The sequence below is a fragment of the Tachysurus vachellii genome, chromosome 11 (assembly GCF_030014155.1).
Source record: "Tachysurus vachellii isolate PV-2020 chromosome 11, HZAU_Pvac_v1, whole genome shotgun sequence".
NCBI classification, from domain to species: domain Eukaryota; kingdom Metazoa; phylum Chordata; class Actinopteri; order Siluriformes; family Bagridae; genus Tachysurus; species Tachysurus vachellii.
The window spans coordinates 7191281-7203489 of NC_083470.1; the positions used below are offsets into that span (position 1 = coordinate 7191281).

Genomic DNA, 12209 nt, shown 5'->3' on the forward strand with positions numbered 1-12209 from the left:
TATATATTAGATAAGTAAGAGAATAAACATGATACTCCATGCAGTTATAGACAGATAATCAGTAACTCGGTGACGTAAAGCAGAGCAAGCATCCTGCCTGGGGTGTTTTATCTGCTTTATACAACACCAACCTATATAGTTAATGATGTGCAAGAAAAAGGTTTATTCCTATTCTCATTACATTCATTTCCTTACCAGTTTTTCTATTTCCCTTTTCACTCCAGTAGTAAATAAGAAATGAGAATAATTTGTCACATTATGAAGAAAAGAGCAAAATCATGTCATTTTTGCAGCATTATTGGACCTTTACACAGCTCTTTATAAGAACTTTATAAGGACTATTTTTTACTTAATTTATTATGAAAACAAAATGCTTTAAATAAAAATTTCTTACATGTCCCACTAATATAATGATCACTACATGAATGTATCAGCACATGTACAGATTTAAGAATCAAGTGCTTTAGTTAAATTTCACATCAAACAACAGACAGGTGGTAAATTTGATCTTGGTTAATAACTGTGGCAGTATTTTGGAAACTGTTGCTTGCCTGAGATCTGCATGCACAACAGTCTCTAGAGTTTACACAAAATAGTGTGAATAAGAAAAAGTTGTCCATCAAGTGGTGGTCCCGCAGGCAAAAAAAGACTTGTTGATAATACAGATATGAGTGCAGAATGACCAGACTATATGGATCTGATGAGAAGTCTATAGTAACTCAAATATCCACTCTTTACCTCTGTGATTAGCAGAAAATCATCACGGCACAATCGAGAACAGGAATGTGAGACTTCAGTAGGGTGATGAAAAAACCTAGTGGCATTTTTTGTCCTTCACTGAAAGGTCCTTCAGTGAAAATTTAGCTTTGATTCCTTTGTTACTGCACAGCTAACACAAAGCTCCTTTCAGTCTTGACCATAGACAATTTTAATAGTGTCCACATCTTCCTCCTTGAGATGCGTTTTATCCAACTCGTCCTTGAATGGGGAGAAGAGACTTGCATTTACTCTGATTATCCATTCTGCAATCATCTTAGTGGTATAATACACCTCCTCTTCATCCTCTATCCCTCTGGTCCTCTCCTCTCCTCTCCTCCTGTGTGAGCTATGAGTTTCTGTCTCAATGGCCGAATCTGAGAGAGGCTGCGAGTGCCGTTTGGTCTCGCACACGCTCACGGAGTCCTTAATCCTTTCTGTTATCACTCCACTGTCATTAGAGCTCAGGTTCTTCTTATCGAAACCTAGATGACCCCTGGAATGGGTAGGTGTCATAGCTGAAGGTTTCATCCATGCCCTCTTCTTCTTTCCTCGCTGTAGAGGTGGAATCTCTGAGTCCTGAGTGCGATCAGTCACCCTGAATGGTGCCAGACTTCTGCAGATCATGTCCACTGTGCTGGTTAACTGAGCTCGCTCCTTTTGCCTACATATTAATGTCCTGACACTTCTCGCACCGTTAGATGATACGCCTGCTTTTGTACCAGTTTCTAAGGCATGTTGATTCGATATACAACTTTTTGCACCACGTACCGTACGTATTCTAGAACCACATATCGGAGGCAGTGAGTTGCTTATGTCGAGCGTGTTCACATCTTCTTCTTTAGTTTTATGTACCTGTGTGTTTTGCAACACGACCTGTCGAGGTTTCAGGATGAAATCTTGAGGTTTGCTGCTTTGTTTCTCCTGTATTTGAGAAGCGCCATTCAACGCTACAGGTGCAAACTGGTAAGCAGAATGGCTGCCTTCTTTCGCAGAGTCAAGCTGTTTAAAATGACCCACCTGGACTTCTAGATCTTCATCAGGTCCGTTCCAAGTCCATCTTGTCTTTCTGTCCCAGGCTTGCTTCCTTATTAGATGATTAGCTGCTTGAATGGCCCTCATAGCTTGTTTATAAATTTAATATATATCTTTAGATAGTCAGGATGTGTTAGGTGGCATAATGCGAGCCAAAGTCATGTCTGGAGCTTCCTTCTCACGTTTTATATCTCTTGCCCTATCAGCTTCATGTGTCTACGCCGCTGCCAGTCATTTGATCTGTAACTTTATCCGGTGCTTTCACAGTGAACCATGAATCACCAAACAAACCTGAGCTGTGATCCTCCTCCCATTTAAACAAAGATTTTGATGCGTATTTTAAGAAGAAGGAAGATCATTAGATTTTCAGTCTCTGTGTGGCTTTGTGAGATTGTAAGATGAACTCTAACAGGAATTATATAAAGTTTTGAAAGACAAGCTCTATAGTCATCTAAAATATAATTTGGCTTTGACTGCTGTGATTCTGTTAAATTATCTGGCATTCATAGTTAAAACAGTAAAAGAAAAACAAAGAAGCAGTCAGCAATGGATTTTAAGTCAATTTATTAAGTGATAGGTGCTTAATTGATTGTTTGTTCATACTTGTAGCTGTTGCTTTATTCTATTTGTAATGACTAGGGTGAAATGCATTGGATAAACCATTTAAAAAAAGAAATTAAGTACAAATTAGTAAAAAACTAAGATCTTGTAAACAGAAAACTATAATACCTTATAAAAGGTAAAGCTTTAGTGAAACTGTTTAACCACGTCTCATGTCCTTCTTTAAATTATTTCTGGAGACAGAGAGACTTACACAAAACACACACTTACAGTAAATGCTTTATGTTGCAAGGAGCCTGGAGCCTGGAGCCTGGATCCTGTCCCAGGAGCAAGTGACATCAGCTTACAGAGCACAACGCACACACATTCTGTTTCTCTTAGTCAATCTACAGACAAGCATGATTCTTAATACAAGCATGATTCTTAAGAAGTGGGTGAATACCAGAAAACCTGCTCAGACACTCTACATCCAGGCAGTAATCTGAGCACCGGATCAAATACGGGAAACTGAAGCTATGAGCCAGCAGTACTGTGCCGCTCTCATGGTGAAAATATAAAATTTTTTCATTTTTGTTTTGTATTCTTGTCTTTTTACAGAATATGTGCCATTGGAATTATGCTACTGAGCAAAAAAAATCATAAAATGGAGCATGTTTTTAATACCAGTGAGTGGAATTAGAAACCATGCAGATATAAACTTTTACACCTGATAATAACTACTGCTTAACACTGAGTACGAAAGTAACTGACAATGTACAGTATATCTATGGATGCTGGTCTTTTTTTATACAGCTAATAGTTTAACACAGCTTTCATGGCTTCTCGGTTGAAGCTGGTTGCCGGATAATGTACAGATGGCTGACATCAGAGGTCAGGTCAGTTTTGGATGGATACAAGACCTTCAGATTGCCCTCCTCATCCACCACCTTCACCTGCACCACACTCAATTCAGCTGAGGCCGAGCAGTCTGTCGCTGGGTAAGAGGCGGTGCCTGTCTCGTCATCTGAACAGGGCTCCTCTCTATTGTCAAAGGTAAACTTATTCAGCTCTGCCATTTTCTTAAAAGACAAACAAAGCACAGTTAGAAGAATGAGAAGTTTTAAACCGGTTTAATGAAAACCAGCAATGACAATATTCATTAATTCCATTATAAATTACTGATCCAATCAGGAATTAATAATTCAGGCAAAATAATAGAAATATACAAATCAAATCTTTTCCAATTATGTACATTTAAGCTATGTAACTTTTTGCATTACATATATTTTACAAAAAAAAGGGGCTACATTTACAAAGGCTTATTTCTATTGTGAATAGAAGAACGGTTTAATCCCATGGGTTTCAATGCGTTTTTGTTAGTTCCTGTATGAATACATTCTTATACAAATATTCTTAATCAAAATAAATCTATCCATGTATCTACTTATACATCTATCTACCCATTTATCTAGCAATCTATCTACACCTCTGTCTATCTGCTGGACTATACTATACTGAAACCTTCATTATTCAGAAAGTCGAGATCACATTTTGCTCTCTGTTAAATATTCAACAGGAATGAGCTGATGCAGCAAGTTAGGACAAAAGGTTCTGTTTCTATCAGAGCAGAAATCTCACAGCCACCACTCAAGCCAAATGTTGAGTTCCTCCCTTTCAGACAAACACTTTTCACTTAAAGGCAAGTATAAAGAAGAAGGAGAAAAAGAAAACAAAAAAAAATAAATAAATAAAAGTTACCACATCAGATTTACATGTTAGGAATAAGTCTGAGAATATCCCTTTATGTAAAGCAGAACCTATTGTACATGTGATAATACATTAAATACATTTAAAAATAAATAAATTCAAATATGCAACTAAAAAAATAAAATAAGACTGAACAAATAAACACTGAACCACATCTGACAAGTGTGCATCTGTGCATTACTTATATACAAGTATATGGTATAATGTTCAACAGGTTGCATAAACTATAATCCTAAGTGGTGCATCCTTTCTCACTGTTACTCCTCAGTGTACATAAATGCAACATTTAAACATGCAGTGTTACTGATTCTTACTATAATGAGCAGGTCCATGACATCCTTACAGGTTTGTAAACTTGTAGAGCTTGTGACCTCTAGGAAAAGCTCACTGGTTGTCTTTTTTATCTGGATAGAGAGAAAAAAGATGAGAAGTAGTAAATTATTATATAACAAAAAAAGCATGTCCTTTGGGGCTGAGGGCATTTTAGTTGGATACATCACTGCAGAACGTCTGCTTTCTTATAAGAACTCAAAGGTGGCTAATAAATTACAGTAATTGTTTTACAGTGGCAAACTGTTTATTAAGATTAAACCAGAATGAAGTTAGTTTAAGAATTTACCCTGAAGCATAAACCGTTTGGTGAGTGAAAGAAAAGTAAAACCATCGATTTAGGAAGTCATTAAAAAGATAAGTAATCTATATCATTAACATGTAATTAAGATTTTAACACACTTGTTCACACACCCTGTAATATCCCATCTATAATTACAGAATTACATCAGCTTACCTTTGTCCTGTCACTGTTTGTGATTGGAGGAAATGAGATCACATGACCATCAGCATCAACCAGGCAAGGGTAATGATCTTTTCCATCCAACAGTTGAAGGTACCTGAGAGAGAGCATCAATGAGGAATGAACTTTTACCCCAAATGTATTGATTAAGATTAAGTACAAATCATGTCACTCCTCCAACAAAAGCTAGAGGAAAAAAAGCTCTCGAATTTACACAATCCGCTGAAAAATAAGAAATATGTTATCCAATTGCCCTGCGATGGGTTGGCACTCCGTCCAGGGTGTATCCTGCCTTGATGCCCTATGACACCTGAGATAGGCACAGGCTCCCCGTGACCCGAGGTAGTTCGGATAAGCGGTAGAAAATGAATGAATGAATGTTATCCAATTGTTAAATGTTACCTTTATTATTCTCTTTGTACCTTGCCTGAAAGAAATCACTTGCATAAAAACAATCTTTCCCTACCAATTTTACCTCTTTTCTTTCCTCAATATATTCAAAATGCTATTTTAATTATATTAAGTTTAAGGTGTAATTTCCAAACACAAGATCAAGTGCAAAAAAAGTATATACTTCAACATTTCATAAAAAAATATTTTCTTTGAATAAACAAATATTGAAACACAAAGGGTAGTTTCAAATGTCTACAAATGATAACTAACTTGTAAAATCACAACCAATTTCCCATGATGGCTAAGGACTCAAACCTGTTACCCTACAAATAAATACATAAATAAAAAATAGAAACAGCTGTGTTTCAGTATCCCTACTACCCTAATATACTGTAGGCAAAAAGCAGAACAGTATAGGTGTAGTACCAATAGGTAAGAAATACCCAATGCTCTACAGCTTCTGCAGTTCTGAGTCAGCAGACACTGTGCTATGTCGAAAGGTAATGGGACTGGCATGGATAAGCTGTCAGAATTAAAAATGGAAGAAAGCAGCATGTAATTATTTTTAAGTGTACTGAACATTGTGGTTTTTATGAGATTATTATGTCACTTGAAAATGCCAGCATTGCAGATATAGTAGGTCAGTATGTATGTATACAGAAATCAGTACTGAATCAACTGCAGTAGACATTGTCACAGAACACAACCTGGGTGTACAGTAACTCACTTGTGAAGACCTGACACATTTTGACGTTTTCTCTGTTTCCTCTGTTCATCTGCTTCTTGCTGGAGCATCTTCAGCAGGTCACCAGCCTTCATCTCCTTACGACCCAAAGGAACTATCTACACCCCCATATACATATACACACAGAAAGAGAGAAACATTTTAGAGAACAATAATAAAAAACTAGAGTGGTGTGTATAAATATTACCAGTATTGAATTGGATTACGTGTTGTAGGAGAGTGCGTTGTTGGAGTAGCAGTGGTAGCACATTGCCCATGTCTTTTAGGACATAGGAGTACTAGACTATTGTGGCATTAGAAAGGTCTGTGCAGTATAAAAGAAGCACTACAAAGCCTTTACTGTTGGTGCTTGTCAAGAAGTGATGAAAAGACGTTCCACTCAAACAAAAGTGACCAGTGTGAAAGCACAGTTCGTGTATTATTAAAGCCACAAACCACAACACTAATGAACTTGTGGATTAGAAACTAGACCCCACTCCATTCATAAAAACAGCCTTACATAGCAGATGCATAAAATATACATGCATCTTTGCAGCTAGTTCTTGTGAATGCAGTGTGTGGATTGTGAATGAATTCTGACCAGACACACAGACATAGAGCCAGGCACAGAAAGGCACACAGTAACACAGACATTTCTGTGCCGGGGGGAATTGAGGTTTACAGCAGAAGAATCACAGCAGCAGAGTTGCTGGGGGAAGTGGTGACAGAGAGGTGGCTTAGACTTTGTGGTGATGGCCTAGGGGGAAGGGAGAGGTACTGTAGAGGTGAAAGGGAAGACACTGAAACTTCAACACACTCTACTAACATTTACCTCACACTAAATCCATATTACCCACTGAAACATAATGAATATCAAAGTTCTTCACTGGATACAAAGGTTAAAATTTGAATATAAACGTGACAAATCAAATCATAGAACAGAAAAAAAAAAAAAAACAGTTTCCTTTTGCCATAAAACAACTTTCCCTCTAAAAGCTAAAAAAATGCAATAAAACCCTCCATAGAGTAAACATTACATGGGTTTTACTTATAAAGTGCATACTACAAAACTAGTGAGTTTTTCTTGATAATATCAGAGGCTAGGCAACGGGTACAAAAATCAAGTTGGTCAACATGTTATAAAGGCCTGAGAGATACAGGAGATAGTGTTAATGTAGAACAATAATCTTGGGTAAATGTTCAGTATGTATTGAAGCTGAGTGTTACAAGAGTTCAACACACTAAGTAAAGGTAGATTACCTACTCAATGATTATTATTATGATTGAATAACACTGTTCCTTCACTGGTTACAAAAGGCTATAATGCGAGTTTAAATCTGAAAAACAGACTCTTCTTTTTGCCATAAAGTTCCACCCAAAATCTAAATGGTGTAATAAAACCCATCTGTAGTGTAAAAATGACGTTTATTTTATTTATTAAGTTATGTATAAAATGAAAAGCAAATTAAACCTAGTGTGTATTTCTTGATAACATCAGAGGATATACAAAGGGCAAGAAAATAAGTGATAATTTTGTGAGGACTGGGGCAAAGGTCCTCACAACCAAAAAGTAGTCACAAGAAAGGTGGGATGTCAATATCTGGGCCTCACAGAGGAGGAAATACCAACTGACAAACACACAGACGCCCGCAGAAGCACACGCACGCGGAAGCACACACTGAATCAGTGTGAATCATAGTGGAAGGGATCCACTCCCTTCCACTATGCTCCAGACCATCTCGCAATAGCGAGATAGCATCTGGTCAGGTACCAACTACTTTCAAGAGAGCAAGGGCTATTCCAATCCTAAAGAAACCTGCTCCATCAGACATCAGTAACTACAGACCGGTATCACTTCTCTCGTTTCTTTCAAAAATTCTCTAACGCGTTGTCTATAATCAACTGTCTGTCTCTCTCTCACAGAACAACCTCCAAGATCCCAACCAGTCTGGCTTTAAAGCAGCTCATTCCACAGAGACAGCCCTTTTGGATGTCTCTGAGAAACTACATGCTGCTAGATCAGCCAAACGGTCATCCGTCCTTATCCTCCTTGACCTTTCAGCAGCGTTTGATACGGTCAACCACAAGACTCTCTTTTCCACCCTCAGGAGTCTTGGGATTTGCAGATCAGCTTGGGAATGGTTCGCTTCCTACCTGGAAGGACGCTAATATCAGGTAACATGGATGGGAGTGACATCTGCTCCACGCAGACTCTCCCACAAGGCTCAGTACTTGTTCCTCTTCTTTTCTCCCTGTATACTCACTCTCTTGGTGAAGTTATTTCCTCACATGGGTTCTCTTACCACGGCTATGCTGAGAATACACAACTTATCTTCTCTTTCCCACCCTCAGATACCACAGCTTCTGACCGGATCTCAGCATGTCTGGCAGAAATTTCATCATGGATGACTGCTCATCAGTTAAAGCTCAATCCTAGCAAAACTGAACTGCTGTTCATCCCAGGTGATTCATCCCCAGGTCATGACCTTGCTATATCCCTGCACAACAATCTGATCTCCCCTTCAGCCACAGCTCGCAACCTTGGGGTAACCATGGACAATCAACTGTCCTTTTCCTCTCATGTTGCTAACGTGACTCGCTCATGTCGGTTTCTTCTCTACAACATTAGAAGGATTCGGCCATTTTTGTCCACACAGGCTGCTCAGGTACTTGTTCAGTCTCTTGTCATTTCTAGACTGGATTACTGCAACGCACTGCTGGCAGGTCTAGCTATGAACGCAATCCGTCCTCTGCAAAGATCCAAAATGCAGCTGGAGAGCTTGTTTTCAACCTGCCAAAGTTCTCGCATACCACCCCGCTGCTGCGATCCCTCCACTGGCTTCCGGTAGCTGCACGCATCAGATTCAAAACACTGATGCTGGCCTACAAAGCCAAAAATGGACCAGCTCCCTCTTACCTCAAAGCCCTCATCACTCCTCGCACTGCACCCCGCACCCTCCGATCTACCAGCACTGCTCGACTGGTTCCACCATCTCTCAGGGCAAGAGGCAAATATACTACAAGACTCTTCTCTGTTCTGGCACCAAGGTGGTGGAATGAACTTCCCCTAGAGATCCGGACAGCTGAGTCACTGGCTATTTTCAAGCGGCGGTTGAAGACCTACTTATTCAGGAAACACTTCAACTAGCACTTCTTTCCCTATCTTTTGCATTTAAAAAAAAAAAAAAAAAAAAAAAAAAAAAAACCACACCTTTGACACTTTCATTGTAACTTTGAACAAATGTTTTAAACTCATGGTATCTTAAGTATGTAACTTAGTGAGCCAGCATTAATGTATTCAATGTTAGAGATTTAAGAACTTATGTACGTCGCTCTGGATAAGGGCATCTGCCAAATGCTGTAAATGTAAATGAATCACTCTCACACACACTGAATCACACACACACACAGAGAAACATCTTTTTCCATTCATACCCTCAGAACATCAGGAGGTTTGGCATCATACTGTAGAGGGCCTTTCAGTGAGCTCAGGTCATGAGTTGCAATAGTAGCTGTTGTCCTTTTGCCACAAATGTCATCATGAAGTTTGGTCTAAAGAATACATAAGAGGTTATTTAAAAAAAAAATACATTAAAAATAAATATTAAAAAAGCCAATACAAAACAAATAATGTCAGCAATAGCTTCCTTCATTTAACAATTTAACAATATTGAGGCTGAGCTATTCTGGTCATCTTTACAATATTTCATTACCTGAGCTACCAAGAACCTCTTAAGCGCATTCCCTGCTTTCAGATTCATGCCTCTGACTATGCAGCAAACGATGTATGGACGCACATCCTTCACTTGAGGGGAGACTTTAACCGTTATGGCAGAGGAGGAATCAGATACATGAAGGATTTTAACAACCATTTTCTGCAACTCATCCACTGCATCCACTTCCCCCTTTTTATCCCTCTGTTTAGCAGCATTCTTCTTTTTGGAGACGTTACGATTCCGGTCACTCTGCTCAGCACCATCTGCATCAAGCTGCTTGCCCTTTCCTTTCCCTCGTCCCCCCACTCTCAGGTATTCCAGCACCGACTTCGTCTGGCAGCCATTCACCATCTTCTCCAGCCGCTTGTCCTTCAACTTGTTTCCCTTGAAGTTGATGTCCTTCAGCTTGGGGCAGTCAGCCAGCTCGAATGGGATTTCACTAAGCTTGTTGTTGGAAAGGTCCAACACCTTAGAAAAGAAATTGGTTAAATTATAAGCGTATTAAGCTCAATAATGAAAAAATATTCTCTGGACCGGAGTATCAGAAAAATATCTATAAATATTCACCAATGCGTTGGTTACTAATTTTCATTTTTTAAAAGGTAATTGCTAACAACGTAATAAGCCAATTGGGTCAAATATATAAATCACTTTCTCTTCCCTCTACCAGGTGCAAACAGCAATCAGGCATATATCAGAAAAGAAAATAATGAAAGAAAGACAGACAGACAGTAAGGTAAGGGAAGAAGAAAAGGAAGGAATAAATAAAAATGAAAAATAAGGAATAGAAAAAGAAAAGACTGATATATACAATTAACTGGATTTGTTTAAAAAAATATTTAATAAAAAGAAAGAAAAAAATAAAACAGCTGAGGAAGAAACATTGATCAATTTTCTGTTACCTGTGATTTACTAAACGGGGATCTAAGCCATCCAGAGCTCTTTAAAGCTGCTTTATTATAATTATGCACGTTATTAATGTGAATGACCATGTGTACACTCATAAGCGCTAGAATTAAACTGAATTAGGACGATAACAGACCTTAAGCGACGGTAGGTTGTGGATGTCATTGCTTAATTGCTCGATGTTGTTTTCTGACGCTATGACAGTATTGAGTAACTCCAGTTTGGAGGAATAAAGGCCTTCAGGAAGACAAACCAGCGCGTTTTTCCCCACGTTGACGCTAGACAGCTTGGTGCACCGGCTTAACCCGTCCGGAAGAGCAGCGATGTTGTTACAGCTCACATTCAGCGTGGTGAGCTCACTTAGTGAACAAATCTCCTCAGGTAAAACCTGCAGCTCGTTCACTGACAAGTCCAAGACTTTCAGCGACTTTAGCTCTCCGATACTTTTAGGTACTGATGAGATCTTGTTCCTGCAGAGGATGAGGCTCTGCAGGTGACACAGGTTCTTAATGTTTTCATGGATCTCATACAGACTCGGACATTGACTGATTTCTAGGTAGTTGAGGAGGTTCAGCGAATAAAGTCGTGGATGAATCCCAGAGCTTGTCTTTATTTTCTCATCCACTGCAACGCCTTGAAGAACCAACTCTCGTCTGCTTTCTTTTTCAGCTTTTTCAATTTCTTGCCACACGGCCGACTTCTCTTCCGCCATACTGCCAAAACAAACGCAAAACCGGAAAGAGAAAGCAAACGCTTCCGCTGGAGTTGGGGGATTTATTCCTAATTACTTATTTTAAATTAAGTGCTATAAAGTAGTGGCAACTACAGAACACCGCTGAAATGTTATATTCATCAATAAATATCTATATATATATATACAATGCAAAAAATGTAAAACTAGTCCAGAAAAATACATATACCCTATGAGACACAGAATGCGCATGCGCGAAGCTCACTGTTGTCAAATAGTGGTTATGGAGATGACACAGGACTAACAAGTTGTCACTTTATTTAGGTAAATATATTTGAAAACCGCTTTTCTGTCTGTTTGTAAATATATACAGAAAGCTTATATTTTTATTTAGGGTTGTGTAAGGTGTCTGCCGTTTATTTATAAGCTACTTAGCACTGACACTAGTTGCTGTTTTTTTTCTCCCATTATTAGGGTTAAAGCTAGCTGTGTTACCTAAAGACGATTTATCCAACTGCTATTAACGACTGATTTGATAAATTTGTAAATGGAGCAGAATGCAGCAATATAGTTTAGACAAAACTAAAGGCTGGGATTGTGGTTGCTGTGCCATTTTGTTACAGCTCGTTGCTAACACTAACAATGTCTGACCAACAAATCACAACATTTCAGCCTCCAGGTTATTGCAGACACACAGAGGTGAAGGATAAACACTACACATTGTCATGACATTGAAAAGACCTTTTAATTCAGTGACCTCGCCATTAGTCTTTAAATTCTCCTCTATTTATTATCCAGGCATTTATCATTTGGATCCTTTTTAAAGTTGTGTTTAAAGAATTATGAATTAAAGCTTTATTAGGCTTTAGCCTTTTCAGATCCTAGACC

The 12209-nt window shown here is 38.6% G+C and overlaps 2 protein-coding genes across 3 annotated transcripts in view; one reads left to right on the top strand and one right to left on the bottom strand.

Moving 5' to 3' along the window:
- Positions 1-2338: 2338 nt before the first annotated feature.
- On the bottom strand, positions 2339-11376 carry lrrc47 (leucine rich repeat containing 47). The gene is made up of 7 exons (XM_060882028.1): positions 10767-11376; positions 9722-10192; positions 9444-9560; positions 6012-6127; positions 4886-4988; positions 4413-4502; positions 2339-3410 (listed from the first exon to the last, which is right to left on the bottom strand). Exons 1-7 carry the CDS (start codon positions 11340-11342, stop codon positions 3165-3167), a joined length of 1719 nt encoding a protein of 572 aa, XP_060738011.1. The 5' UTR covers positions 11343-11376; the 3' UTR covers positions 2339-3164.
- A 194-nt stretch (positions 11377-11570) lies between these two features.
- Positions 11571-12209, top strand: part of cep104 (centrosomal protein 104) — a 33579-nt gene continuing 32940 nt past the window's right edge. For both annotated transcript variants that reach the window (XR_009649208.1, XM_060882027.1), the window contains exon 1: positions 11571-11645. The gene's annotated coding sequence lies outside the window, so the exon portion shown is untranslated. The remainder of the gene's footprint in view (positions 11646-12209) is intronic.